The sequence below is a fragment of the Polistes dominula genome, unplaced genomic scaffold (assembly GCF_049000335.1).
Source record: "Polistes dominula isolate Pdom_NZ unplaced genomic scaffold, Pdom_raw_medaka contig_23, whole genome shotgun sequence".
Taxonomy (NCBI): Eukaryota; Metazoa; Arthropoda; class Insecta; order Hymenoptera; family Vespidae; genus Polistes; species Polistes dominula.
In genome coordinates this window covers 590,678-605,449 of record NW_028300963.1, presented here as the reverse complement: position 1 = coordinate 605,449, position 14,772 = coordinate 590,678, and the positions used below count along the sequence as shown (strand labels likewise).

Here is a 14,772-nt window from a genome sequence, read left to right as displayed (position 1 = left end):
GATTCGTCCAACGCTTTAATATTTTTTTAAAATATTTATATTATCTTATCAATAAATATACTTATATTTTTGAAAAATATTATGTAAATATTCGGATATATAATTTTTCTAAATTAATCGAGGAAACTTACTTAAATTAAATGAAGAAAAATCTAACACGAATTTTAAATTACGCGCTCCCAATTAACTTTGTAAAGATGCTATCATTAATTATATATCAATGTCACATCAATATTTTAAATGAGCAAGACATAATAATCCAATTAAAAAACGATAAAAATAAATATTATCATCTTACTTATTTCGGAAACATCATATATATGTAGATATATGACGTAAGTTTTAAAGATAACGTAACATCATAATCATAATTACATGTTGTGTATGTATGTGTATGCATCTTCTGTATATGTATTATGTACATTCTAATATATATATATATATGTATGTAAAGAGAGATTTAAGCAATGTGTATTTGACCTATTGAACTAAGGTAAGGTTAGGATGGTAGAGTAGGAAATAAATCGACCAATCACGTATTAGCCGCACCGTTACGTGTGTTTCCCCGAAACGTCACTATGCAGAAAGAGCGCATCAGTAACGGATCTACGCGAGTTATTGGAACATACGAAGAAAGTGCGTATTTTTATTCGATATTATTCATCATTCGTAAAAATGAATTAAACAAAAGAAAGTATAAAAGTTATGTGAATCTATATTGTTAACAATAATTATTTTTCAGATAAAGGAATTGTTGATTTTTGAAGAGAACGAACGAGCTGAAAGCCACACCCTACGGCCATCTTGGCCGCAAGTGGATATCCATTTTTAAAGACGTTTGACGACATTTAAGGAATATTACAAAGATGGATCAGATAACACCGAAGGTAGTGGAAATTCTGGAAAATCCAGAAGATATTCAAGAAAGACGTGAACAAGTTCTTGGACGTTATGCCAATTTCAAGGCGGAAGCTCGTAGCAAACGAGACAAACTCGAGGACTCCCGTCGCTTTCAAGTAATATATTTTTAATTACTTACAAGATCTATTTTTCTTATTTAAGATATGGTATACAATTGATATCCTTATTTTTGTATTTTTTGGATGACCTAATTATTTGGTTTGCTTGTAGTATTTTAAGCGAGATGCGGATGAACTTGAGGGATGGATATATGAAAAGTTACAAGCAGCATCAGATGAAAGTTATAAAGATCCAACTAATTTGCAAGCCAAGATTCAAAAGCATCAAGCTTTCGAAGCAGAAGTCGCTGCTCATTCCAATGCTATCGTGTTACTTGATAATACTGGTTCTGAGATGATAGCGCAACATCACTTTTCTAGCGATGTCATTCGTAAAAGATTAGGTAAATATAGATCACTGATTTTTCTACTATAAATCATGATTAATAATATACTTTAAAATACTTATTCATTATACACTTTGAATTTTTACAGAGGAACTTCATGACTTATGGGAATTATTATTGTCACGATTAGCCGACAAGGGATTGAAATTGCAACAGGCTTTAGTACTTGTCCAATTTATAAGACACTGCGATGAAGTCATGTTTTGGATACATGATAAGGAAGCATTTGTAACCACCGATGAGTTTGGACATGATTTAGAACATGTCGAAGTATTACAAAGAAAATTTGATGAATTCCAAAAAGACATGGCAAGTCAAGAATATAGAGTAACAGAGGTTAACGAAATTGCAGACAAACTTCTCTTAGACGGTCATCCAGAACGCGATACCATTTTACGTAGAAAAGAGGAATTGAACGAATCATGGCAAAGATTGAAACAACTTGCTGTCTTGAGACAAGAGAAATTATTTGGAGCACATGAAATTCAGAGATTTAATAGAGATGCTGATGAGACAATGGCTTGGATTGCAGAAAAAGATGTTGTATTGTCATCTGATGACTCTGGACGTGATCTTGCAAGCGTGCAGACACTTCAACGCAAACACGAAGGCATTGAACGTGATCTTGCAGCTTTGGAAGATAAGGTATATACATTAGGAACAGAAGCAGATCGTTTAGCAAGTATTCACCAGGCAGATCATTCCAAACAAATACAAGCTAAGAGAGCAGAAATCCTTCAATCTTGGGAAAGTTTAACTGCTAAGGCTAAAGAAAGACGTTTGAAACTCGACGAGTCGTATTATTTGCATCGTTTCTTGGCTGATTATAGAGATTTAGTTTCTTGGATGAATGATATGCGTGCAATTATTTCGGCGGATGAACTTGCCAAAGATGTGGCTGGGGCTGAAGCACTTTTGGAGAGACATCAGGAACACAAAGGAGAGATAGATGCCAGAGCTGATAGTTTTGATTCTACAATTATGGCTGGTAAAAAACTTTTGGAGAAGAAACATTACGCAGCTGAAGAAGTTGCACGTAAATTGGAGTCACTTGCTGAAGATAAAGCATCTCTTCTTAGTTTATGGGAGAAACGTCGTATCTTATACGAACAGTGTATGGATTTACAATTATTCTACAGAGATACTGAACAAGCTGATGCTTGGATGGCAAAACAGGAAGCATTTTTAGCTAATGAAGATTTAGGTGACTCTCTTGACAGCGTAGAGGCTCTTATAAAAAAACACGAAGATTTTGACAAATCATTGGCTGCTCAAGAAGAAAAGATCAAAGTATTAGACGAGTTTGCTGGAAAGTTAATCGAGGGAGAACATTATGCTGCAGACGATGTTGCCCAGCGACGACAAATGTTATTAGAAAGGAGAGCCATACTTCTTGACAAGTCTGCCCAACGAAGACATCGTTTAGAAGATGCGTACAAATTACAACAATTCGAACGTGATTGTGATGAAACGAAAGGTTGGATTAACGAGAAACTTAAATTTGCTACCGACGACAGTTACTTAGATCCAACTAATCTTAATGGAAAAGTTCAGAAGCATCAGAATTTCGAACAAGAATTGAACGCCAATAAAACTCGTATGGAAGAGTTGGTAGCAACTGGAGAGGAATTGATAGAAAACAATCATTACGCCAGTGATCGCATTCGTACTCGTACTGAAGAAATTGTATCATTATGGGAAAGTTTAGCACATGCTTCAGAAAAGAAAGGTGCAAAATTACAAGAAGCCTCTCAGCAACAACAATTTAATCGTACGGTCGAAGATATCGAATTATGGCTTTCGGAGGTTGAAGGACAACTCATGTCGGAAGATTATGGAAAAGATTTGACCAGTGTTCAAAACTTACAAAAGAAACATGCTCTCTTGGAAGCTGATGTAGGATCGCATGCAGATAGAATTGACGGTATTGCACAGGCTGCAGACCAGTTTGTTTTGCAAGGACACTTTGATGCAGACAACATCAAATCTAAACAGGATCAACTGCAAACACGTTATTCAGCTTTGCAAAGACCCATGAGTATTCGAAAACAGAGACTCCTAGATTCCTTGCAAGTACAACAATTATTCCGAGATATTGAAGATGAGGAAGCTTGGATTCGTGAAAAAGAACCAGTTGCTGCATCCACTAATCGTGGACGTGATCTTATTGGAGTTCAGAATTTGCAAAAGAAACATCAAGCTGTACTGGCAGAAATCAATAATCACGAGCCACGAGTAGCTGCTGTATGTCAAGCAGGTTCAACTATGTTGCAAGATGGTCATTTCGCATCTGGAGAGATCAGTCAACGTTTAGCAGCTTTAGATGAACATTGGGGACAATTGAAAGAGAAGGCACGTCAACGTAAAAATGATCTTGACGATTCACTGCAGGCCCATCAATATTTCGCTGATGCCAATGAAGCTGAATCTTGGATGAAAGAAAAAAGACCAATAGTAATGAATGCTGATTATGGTAAGGACGAAGACAGTTCCGAGGCTTTGTTAAAGAAACACGAAGCTCTCGTTAGTGATTTAGAAGCATTTGCTAGTACTATAACTGCATTACGCGAACAAGCAGCTTCTTGTCGTCAACAAGAGACTCCTACGATTGATATAACTGGTAAAGAATGCGTCGTTGCATTGTACGATTATGCTGAAAAATCACCGAGAGAAGTATCCATGAAGAAAGGTGATACCTTGACTCTTCTTAATTCCAACAATAAAGATTGGTGGAAAGTAGAAGTGAATGATCGCCAAGGTTTTGTACCAGCTGCATATGTCAAACGTGTTGAACCAGAAGCAGGCTTGAGTGCTTCTCAACAGAATTTAGCAAGAGAGCAAAGTTCAATTGCAGCTAGACAAGCACAGATTGAGGGACAGTACGATGACCTTTTGAGATTGGCACGAGAACGTCAGGTTAAATTGAACGAAACTGCTAAGGCATATGTTCTCGTAAGAGAAGCCGCTGAATTAGAAACGTGGATAAAGGACAAAGAGAATCATGCTCAAGTGCAGGACGTTGGTGAAGATTTAGAACAAGTAGAAGTGATGCAAAAGAAATTCGACGATTTCCAAGCTGATCTAAAAGCTAACGAGGTACGTCTTGCTGAAATGAACGAGATTGCAGTACAACTGATGAGCCTGGGACAGACGGAAGCTGCGTTAAAGATTCAAACGCAAATACAAGATTTGAATGAAAAATGGAAGAGCCTGCAAACACTTACGGCCGAACGAGCCAGTCAATTAGGTTCCGCTCACGAAGTACAACGTTTCCATCGTGACGTTGACGAGACGAAAGATTGGATTCGCGAGAAGGATGCGGCTTTGAACAACGACGATCTTGGTAAAGATTTGCGTAGCGTACAAGCGTTGCAACGTAAACACGAAGGGTTAGAAAGAGACTTGGCAGCCCTTGGAGATAAAATAAAACAGTTGGATGAAACGGCGAATCGTTTGATGCAATCTCATCCGGAAACTGCTGAACAAACTTATGCTAAACAAAAAGAAATTAACGAGGAATGGACTCAACTTACAGCTAAAGCCAATAGTAGGAAAGAAAAATTATTGGATTCTTACGACTTGCAACGATTCCTTAGCGATTATCGCGATTTGATGGCATGGATTACTTCGATGATGGGTCTTGTTGCTTCCGAGGAACTCGCATCGGACGTTACAGGGGCTGAGGCATTGCTCGAACGTCATCAGGTAAACTTTTTTATTGTCTATTCTATCAAAAAACATTTAATTTCTCATAGTCCCACAAGATCGTTCACAGATAATTTGAATTATAGAATCACAGAGCAGAGATAAACGCGCGATATGGCGTTCTTCCAGAGGTAGTAGAGGATTTTAGCATGCAACGACGTATTTGTGACGCTTTATCTCTGTTACATGCGTTAAATTAATTGTCACGCATATATCTTGTAATATCTAAGCTCATTAACCATCTGAATATTTTCAGCTTATGATACTGCCGTTTTTTACCGCTTATAGCATTTACTATTGAGTGGATTGAAATGTATATACCTACATATGAAGATACAGAAAAAATTCAGAATTTTATTTTTAAGAAAAGATATTTATTCAATCATTCGATTAATTTAATTTGTAATATTAATTTACAGGAACACCGAATGGAAATCGATGCCAGGGCTGGAACGTTCCAGGCATTTGAATTATTTGGCCAACAATTATTGCAATCGAGTCATTACGCCAGTGTAGAAATCCAGGAGAAATTGGAAGCAATGGCTGAAGCTCGTCAAGAATTAGAAAAGGCTTGGATCCAACGACGCATGCAATTAGATCAAAACTTGGAATTACAATTATTCTGCAGAGATTGTGAACAGGCAGAAAATTGGATGAGCGCACGAGAAGCTTTCCTGAAAAGTGCAGATACTGTTGACAGTAACGATAACGTTGAAGCATTGATCAAAAAACACGAAGATTTCGATAAAGCTATAAACGCTCATGAAGAGAAAATTGGTACTTTACAAACTTTGGCTGATCAGTTGATAGCAGCTGAACATTACGCAGCTAAACCCATTGACGATAAACGTTGTCAAGTGTTGGATCGTTGGAAAGATTTGAAAGACGCTCTTATAGAGAAACGTTCGAAACTAGGAGAATCTCAAACTCTTCAACAATTCTCTCGAGACGCTGATGAAATAGAAAATTGGATAGCCGAAAAATTGCAATTAGCAACGGAAGAAAATTACAAAGATCCCGCTAACATACAATCGAAACATCAGAAACATCAAGCATTCGAAGCCGAACTTGCAGCTAATGCTGATAGAATTCAATCGGTTTTAGCAATGGGAGGAAATTTGATAGAGAAACATCAATGTGCTGGCTCAGAAGATGCAGTTCAAAAGAGATTAGCATCTATTGCCGATCAATGGGAATATTTGACCCAAAAGACTACAGAAAAATCAATGAAATTGAAAGAAGCCAATAAGCAACGTACATACATTGCTGCAGTTAAAGATTTAGATTTTTGGCTTGGAGAAGTTGAAAGTTTATTAACTTCTGAGGATGCTGGCAAAGATTTGGCATCTGTGCAAAATTTGATGAAGAAACACCAATTGGTCGAAGCAGATATTCAGGCTCACGAAGAAAGAATTAAAGATATGAATGCTCAAGCTGATTCTCTCATTGAAAGTGGACAATTCGATGCAACTGGTATTCAAGAAAAGAGACAGAGCATAAACGAACGATACGAACGTATCAGAAATCTTGCTGCTCATAGACAAGCGAGATTAAACGAAGCTAATACTTTGCATCAATTCTTCCGTGACATCGCTGACGAAGAATCTTGGATCAAAGAGAAAAAATTATTGGTTGGATCTGACGATTATGGTCGTGACTTGACAGGCGTACAGAATCTTAAGAAGAAGCATAAGAGATTAGAAGCTGAACTTGGTAGTCACGAGCCTGCTATTCAAGCAGTTCAAGAGGCAGGTGAAAAATTGATGGATGTATCTAATTTGGGTGCACATGAGATTGAACAACGTTTGAAACTTCTCAATCAAGCCTGGTCTGAACTTAAACAATTGGCTGCTAATAGAGGACAAAAATTAGATGAATCTCTGACTTATCAACAGTTCTTGGCGAAAGTTGAAGAAGAAGAAGCTTGGATCACTGAGAAGCAACAATTGCTTTCAGTTGAAGACTATGGTGATACAATGGCTGCTGTTCAAGGTTTGTTAAAGAAACATGATGCCTTTGAAACTGATTTCGCTGCTCATGGAGAACGTTGCAAAGACATTTGTGAAGCTGGAGAGGCACTGATCAATGCTGGTAATCATCGAGCTGATGCTATTGGGCAGAGGTGTACGCAATTGCGTAACAAATTGGAACAACTTGGTGCACTTGCAGCAAGAAGGAAGACCCGTCTCAATGATAATTCGGCATATTTGCAATTTATGTGGAAAGCTGATGTCGTTGAATCATGGATCGCTGACAAAGAAACTCACGTACGTTCAGAAGAGTTTGGACGTGATTTATCAACCGTTCAAACTTTATTAACCAAGCAGGAAACTTTCGATGCTGGATTACATGCATTTGAACACGAGGGTATTCAAAATATAACATCTTTGAAAGAAATGCTCGTCGATGCTGGACACGATCAAACTCCGAGTATTCAAAAACGTCATGCTGATGTGATCACTCGTTGGCAGAAACTCTTGGCAGATTCTGATGCTCGTAAACAGCGATTGTTAAGAATGCAAGATCAATTCAGACAAATTGAGGAACTTTATCTTACATTTGCCAAGAAAGCTTCTGCTTTCAATTCATGGTTCGAAAATGCTGAGGAAGATTTAACCGATCCAGTTAGATGTAACAGCATCGAAGAAATTCGTGCATTACGAGAAGCTCATGCTCAATTCCAAGCAAGTTTGTCTTCTGCTGAAGCTGATTTCCAAGCACTTGCAGCACTTGATAGACAAATAAAAAGCTTCAATGTTGGTCCAAATCCGTATACTTGGTTTACAATGGAAGCACTGGAAGATACCTGGCGTAATTTGCAAAAGATTATCAAAGAACGTGATATTGAGCTTGCGAAGGAAGCCCAACGACAAGAAGAAAACGATAAATTACGAAAAGAATTCGCTAAGCATGCTAATGCATTCCATCAATGGTTGGCAGAAACAAGGTATATTCATAATTTATTATATCTTCGTTATTTAAAATTCAAATTAATTTCACGATAATTTTAATTATTATATTATTTTAATATTTTATAGAACATCTATGATGGAAGGTTCTGGTTCTTTGGAACAACAATTGGAAGCAACTAAGGTATGTATAATATTGTAAGAATAATTGATTATATCTAATTGTAAAATAAAACGAACGATCTTGATATATACGTAATTAAATTATTACAGAGAAAAACTCAGGAAGTACGTGCTCGTCGTCAAGATTTGAAGAAGATCGAGGATCTCGGTGCAATATTGGAAGAACATTTAATTCTCGATAATCGTTATACCGAACACAGTACAGTCGGATTGGCACAGCAATGGGATCAATTGGATCAACTTGGAATGCGTATGCAACATAATCTCGAACAACAAATTCAAGCAAGAAATCAATCTGGTGTATCTGAAGACGCTCTTAAAGAATTCTCTATGATGTTTAAACACTTCGATAAGGATAAGAGTGGACGATTGAATCATCAAGAATTTAAATCATGTTTGAGGGCTCTTGGATATGATTTGCCAATGGTCGAAGAGGGTCAACCTGATCCAGAATTTGAGAACATACTTGGTACATTGATTTCTTATTTACAAGAATCATTTTTTACATTCTGATATTTTCCATACTATCGCAAATTTACCATGAAATTTGTTTACTCTTTGTAGATATCGTAGATCCGAACAGAGATGGTTACGTTTCGTTACAAGAATACATGGCGTTTATGATAAGCAAAGAAACTGAGAATGTACAGAGTTCTGAAGAAATAGAAAATGCCTTCCGTGCAATTACAGCAGCAGATCGGCCATATGTAACGAAAGAAGAATTATATGCCGTACGTATAATTTTTTATTCTATAATTTGTAAATGATTTTTATTACGTCGTTATGTAATTTATTTATTTATTTTGATGTTTTTATTTTTCAGAATCTTACGAAAGAAATGGCTGATTATTGTGTTGCACGTATGAAAGCATACGTTGATCCTAAAACGGAAAGACCAATTACAGGAGCATTGGATTACATTGAATTTACTCGTACACTTTTCCAAAATTAATTATCTGCATATAGTATATAATATATATATATATAAAAAAAAAATACATAATATATAATAATTGTTTGCACTGTTACTGTTTACAATAATATATACAATCTTTCTGAATAATAGCTTTAGAGGAATATTACAATATCCTCGTTTTGATATATGTACTTTATTACTAATAACTGTCTCTCTTTCTTAATCTCTCTTTTTGTACTCAATTATTTTATTTTCTGCATTTAAACATTATTATTATATAAATTATTATCACAAAGGACTTGCTTCCAGCAACAAACACATGGCAGCTTTTGAGCGTTTTAACTTATGAGATATGTCATAAATAAATATTGAAATTCGTCACTCATACAAATATGCTTAATATATATAAACCATTACAATAAAATTATTTAACTAATTTATATATACATGATATAAATATATATATTTAACATTTACAAAGTAGATGAAATATTACAAGTAGTTGTAAATAGAATTAACGAAAATAAATATTATTTGATCGCAATTAATTTTTATTATCTTACTTGTCAATTATTTGTTTTTAATTCTTGCATTATATATAAATTTGAGATATAAGTATATTTTATAATTATTTATTGATGAAATTAAACATAAATTATATTTGATAATTCAGTTACATTTCATGCGCAGAAACATCTTTTGGTAACACTGATTTTATCTGGTAACATTGAACATATGGTAAGACTGGTTATCTTTTTTTCAGACTGTCGAAGTGACTTTTACTAATTGCAATATCTTACGAGTTATAAGCCGGTGTTTTCAAAATCTATTAAAAAATATTTTACGTGTAAATAATAATTGAATTAATTATTTTTCAATTTATAATTGTACATTTAATTATCGTAAGTTTAATAAATTATAATAAGAAATATCATTTCCTTATTAATATTAGTAATTACTGACATATTTAGTTATAAAATTAATTAATAATAAATATTACATTAATTAATATATGATTTGTAGTAAAATGGTTGTCAGACAGTATCAGGAGGAACTTAAGTATTTAGAAAAAATAAATCAATGGTCTTGGAGAATTAAAAAAGGTTTCCAACCTAACATGAAGGTACACACATTTTTAAAAAAATACTTTTATTCAAAGTTATCTACTTAGTTCGTGAAGTTAAATAATTAGCGTTAATATATTTTAGGTCGAAGGAATATTTTATGTTAACAATACGTTAGAACGTTTAATGTTCGACGAATTAAAAAATGCATGCAGGCCAGGTGTAGTTGGAGGTTTTCTTCCAGGTATGAAACAGATTGCTAACGTAGCTGCTTTACCTGGAATTGTTGGAAGATCAGTTGGATTACCTGATGTTCATTCTGGATATGGTTTTGCCATTGGTATAGTATTATCTTTTTAAATATATTTTTTATTTACATGTGATTTATCATAAAAATAATATATTAATTTACTATATAGGAAATATGGCAGCATTTGATTTAGATGATCCAAACTCAATAGTATCACCCGGTGGTGTAGGGTTTGATATTAATTGTGGTGTACGTTTGTTAAGAACTAATTTGTTTCAAGAAGATGTTTTACCTATTAAGGTATTCAATTATATAATTTGTATATATTTTATAATCTAATTTGTTAAACTATGTTTTAAATATGATATTACATGTAATAGGAACAACTTGCACAAAGTATGTTTGATCATATTCCGGTAGGAGTTGGATCTAAAGGAATTATACCAATGAATGCTAAGGATTTAGAAGAGGCATTGGAAATGGGCATGGATTGGTCTTTGAGAGAAGGTAAATATTTCATTTCAATTTAATAAATGAAATGTCTATTGAACAATTTGAAGATTTTCATCGTGACGTTGATTGTAGGCTACATTTGGGCAGAGGATAAGGAACATTGTGAAGAATATGGTAGAATGTTAAATGCTGATCCTTCTAAAGTATCAATGAGAGCAAAAAAACGTGGTCTACCTCAGGTAAATCTTTAAAATAATATCAATACTATATTAATAAGTCCTTTGCACTTGTAAAATCAGTTGGTACTACTATCTAACGTATAATAACAATTGGGAGGTTGATGTCCTTTTAATACTAATAATAATATTATTTTAGTTAGGTACATTAGGTGCAGGTAATCATTATGCTGAGATTCAAGTAGTAGAAGAAATATTTGATAAATGGGCTGCATGTAAAATGGGTATAGAAGAAAAGGGTCAAATCTGTGTGATGATTCATTCAGGAAGCAGAGGTTTTGGACATCAAGTTGCTACAGGTAATTTGAATGAAAGAAAATAATTCTTTTCTTTTTTTTTACTTAATTTCATTATTTATCTAATAATCGTTTTGTTTTTATTTTTTAGATGCACTCGTGCAAATGGAGAAAGCTATGAAAAGGGATAAAATTGAGACGAATGATAGACAATTAGCATGCGCTCATATTAAATCTCAGGAAGGTCAAGATTATTTAAAAGCAATGTCGGCTGCTGCTAATTTTGCATGGGTTAATCGAAGTTCTATGACATTTCTTACTCGACAGGTTTGCATTTACAAAAATATAAATATAAATAATTTAATTACGCGTGTATGTATTTTGTATTTTTCATTTTTATTTCTAGGCATTTGCAAAACAATTTCGTCTTTCTCCAGATGACTTGGATATGCATGTTATTTACGACGTATCACATAACGTAGCTAAAATTGAAGAACATCTGGTCGATGGCAAACCAAAGACCCTTTTAGTTCATAGGAAGGTAAGTTGTAATATACGATATATTTTGTCTTCTTGTAAATATAATAGAAAAAAGAAACTACATTACTTTTATTCTTTCAACAAAGGGATCAACCAGGGCTTTTCCACCTCATCATCCATTAATTCCTGTAGATTATCAATTAACTGGTCAGCCAGTTTTAATCGGTGGTACTATGGGAACATGCAGTTATGTTCTTACCGGAACTGAACAAGGAATGCAAGAAACATTTGGATCTACGTGCCATGGAGCTGTAAGTTATATTTAAAATTTTTTATTCTTTTGTTCTTTAGATTGTTTAGAAAAAGAAAATAAATTTGATTTAATTTGATATATTTTTTTTATATACATTTAGGGTCGTGCCTTGTCTAGGGCCAAATCACGAAGAAATTTGGATTATAAAGATGTTCTAAATAAATTAGAAAGTTTAGGTATATCAATTAGAGTTGCTTCACCAAAATTAGTTATGGAAGAAGCTCCTGAATCTTATAAAAATGTAACGGATGTTGTAAACACGTGCCATTCTGCTGGTATTTCGAAAAAGTGTATTAAACTGAGGCCAATAGCTGTTATTAAAGGATAATTTCTATAAAATATATTTGAATGAACTGCTTTTGTATTTAATGTAAGTTACATATGCTATGAAATTCTCCATTAGACTGTCAACTATCGATGATATTAAAGAGAAGATATTGCATGAGAGAATTTATTTAAATAATTTAAATTAAATTTAAATTATTTTATATTTGCACTTACCGTAAAATATTAATTCTTTCATTCGAATGTATCTTAAAAAATGAAAGATCGATTGTGTTGTGATAAAAAATAGTATTTTTTATAATTCTTAAATACTAAATTATGAAATTCATATTTTTGGGGGAATACGGATGCATTTAATAAATATCGCATAATTATTTTGTAAAATGTTGTTTTTTTTTTTTTAATTTTGTTATCGCAAATGTTACTAATTTACAAGTGTTCGTATGTGATTTGTATGTTACATGTTTGTTGTTATTTAATCTTATTATTTCGTCTTTATCTTTTAATATATTATAATATATATATGTACTTTTATTTTAAATGTATAATAATTTGTCAAAAATTATTTCAACAATATCTGCACAATTATTTGGCATCGCGAGTTCGCCATTTTTATAAAACATTTGATCGAGAAAAAAAAGAACATTTGCAATATATTTTAATTGGCATTAGTTAAAATATACAATTGTCTATTTTTATAATAATAATAATAATAAAATAAAAAAAAACAAGTCTACATTAAACTACTTTGTTTGACTTTACACGCAAATAAATTCGCGATTTTGTGTATGTGTATGTGTCGTGTATAAAACAAATCCTCCACTGACTAGACAAAATAATACAGAGGACGATGCTCATGAAAAATAGGATTAAATTTCATGTATACACATAGAAAGAGAGAAAGATAGAGAGAGAGAGAAAGGAGAAGAGAATAAGATAATAAAGCAATCCCGTCACCTTAAATAGAAAATAGATATTTTGCAATAGTTAAGTTATTTTCTTTTTTTTTTTTTTTAGAAGGATAGTATCACTGATTATGTAAACCCTTGAGAGCATATGCTAAAAAGTAGTCATTGGAGGAGTTGCATTTAGAAATACAAGACTGACCAAGTTAGGAAGAGTGGTCTGAAATGCATTCCGCGATAAGATTATAAAATTATATTATATATATAAAATAATTATACTAAGGAGAAATAGATAAAAGGAAATAGGAAGAGAAAGAAGAACTTCTTATAAATGATAATCAGGAGAAGGTTCAGCTACAGATTCGGTAGTGAACAGAGGATTTGGAAACTCTGGTGGATGTGGCAGTGGTCCAGCAGTCTTTGGCTGACGTCTATATGCCATTAACCAGCATGAAACAGCAATAGCTACAGCAACTAGTGCTAATAGTGCTGTTATTACTAACGCTATGATAAATCCAACCATGGAAACACAAATGTCTTCTACCCTTTGAGCCGAAGCAACTGAAAATTATATAATATTATATGATTAACTTATTGAACTTGCAAAATATCATGAAGTAAATAAAAATAATTTAATAGCGTACTTTCAGCCGGATCTGCTGTTAATCTTTCTTCCCTTCTTTCTAAAGTAAATATTAAGTTAGATTCGATTGTTATCTCTTCGCGTAGCTGCCCTTCGAAACCATCAGAAACACTTAGTGCTGTGTCGTTTGATTCTGCCTCGACGTCCCTACGACGACGACCAAATGCATTGTATCCACGACAATTGACCTAAAATAAATAATTATTTATAAATATATTTGTCACAAGATTTTATTTCAGAAATAATAATAATAAGAATAATTATTAAATAAATATTTACAGGTTGACATCTTCCAAAACAGACTCTTATGTTACATTGGAATCTGATATTATCGCTACTGGGAAACTTGAATGCATTAAAACTAGCCATCAATGACTGAGTTTCATGATTTTGTTCCCATTCTCCGAATATTGTTGGATCTGTTGCACATCCATTTTCATCTGTTACGATGTATTCGTTTTCCAAATTATCTTCCATTGTTTTGGCAACACAATTTCTTGCGAAACCTCCATAAATTGCTATAGATAATGAACAATAAAACAAATAAATTAGATATTCGTTATTATTGAAAAATATAGTAAGAAACAAACAAAAAAGCAAGTTTCGAGAGAATAAGACGAGTGCACAGTATTACGAGTAGGATAATTTATTATATAATATTATTATAATATTATTTTTGTACTTTTTTCTAATTATTTATTTGATAATTAGAAAAAAGTGCGCCTGTAGGTTTGCAACCCTCCGGACACACTTGAAAATACCCAAACTGTTCATACACGTATGTATTACGGGTTGCCTATCTTTCGGGCAGAAAAAAATTCCGTCCCA

General features: G+C 33.4%; 3 protein-coding genes across 3 annotated transcripts in view; 2 read left to right on the top strand and 1 right to left on the bottom strand.

The window, feature by feature from the left end:
• Positions 1-513: 513 nt before the first annotated feature.
• Positions 514-9,627, top strand: alpha-Spec (alpha spectrin). The gene is made up of 9 exons (XM_015327270.2): positions 514-636; positions 743-1,016; positions 1,132-1,363; positions 1,455-5,071; positions 5,491-8,018; positions 8,110-8,164; positions 8,254-8,632; positions 8,728-8,894; positions 8,987-9,627. Exons 2-9 carry the CDS (start codon positions 867-869, stop codon positions 9,113-9,115), a joined length of 7,257 nt encoding a protein of 2,418 aa, XP_015182756.1. The 5' UTR covers positions 514-636; positions 743-866; the 3' UTR covers positions 9,116-9,627.
• Positions 9,628-9,821: 194 nt separating this feature from the next.
• Positions 9,822-13,139, top strand: RtcB (RtcB RNA ligase). The gene is made up of 11 exons (XM_015327212.2): positions 9,822-9,981; positions 10,103-10,202; positions 10,288-10,483; positions 10,563-10,693; positions 10,774-10,900; positions 10,979-11,085; positions 11,222-11,381; positions 11,470-11,645; positions 11,725-11,859; positions 11,945-12,109; positions 12,212-13,139. Exons 2-11 carry the CDS (start codon positions 10,107-10,109, stop codon positions 12,437-12,439), a joined length of 1,521 nt encoding a protein of 506 aa, XP_015182698.1. The 5' UTR covers positions 9,822-9,981; positions 10,103-10,106; the 3' UTR covers positions 12,440-13,139.
• The window catches only part of dpy (fibrillin-like protein dumpy), an 87,997-nt gene continuing 85,992 nt past the window's right edge, over positions 12,768-14,772 (bottom strand). Inside the window, 3 exon segments of the mRNA XM_015327207.2 lie at positions 12,768-13,862; positions 13,946-14,132; positions 14,224-14,462. Coding sequence (XP_015182693.2) covers positions 13,627-13,862; positions 13,946-14,132; positions 14,224-14,462 — 662 coding nt within the window. The 3' untranslated portion in view covers positions 12,768-13,626.

What these genes read in the sequence shown, in the direction of transcription:
- alpha-Spec (XM_015327270.2), top strand. Translation starts at nt 867, where the DNA reads ATGGATCAGATAACACCGAAGGTAGTGGAAATTCTGGAAAATCCAGAA. An exon ending in TGTCATTCGTAAAAGATTAG is followed by an intron (nt 1,364 to 1,454) that starts GTAAATATAGAT and finishes GAATTTTTACAG; the next exon opens with AGGAACTTCATGACTTATGG. An exon ending in CAATGGTTGGCAGAAACAAG is followed by an intron (nt 8,019 to 8,109) that starts GTATATTCATAA and finishes AATATTTTATAG; the next exon opens with AACATCTATGATGGAAGGTT.
- RtcB (XM_015327212.2), top strand. Translation starts at nt 10,107, where the DNA reads ATGGTTGTCAGACAGTATCAGGAGGAACTTAAGTATTTAGAAAAAATA. An exon ending in AAAAACGTGGTCTACCTCAG is followed by an intron (nt 11,086 to 11,221) that starts GTAAATCTTTAA and finishes ATATTATTTTAG; the next exon opens with TTAGGTACATTAGGTGCAGG. An exon ending in CCCTTTTAGTTCATAGGAAG is followed by an intron (nt 11,860 to 11,944) that starts GTAAGTTGTAAT and finishes CTTTCAACAAAG; the next exon opens with GGATCAACCAGGGCTTTTCC.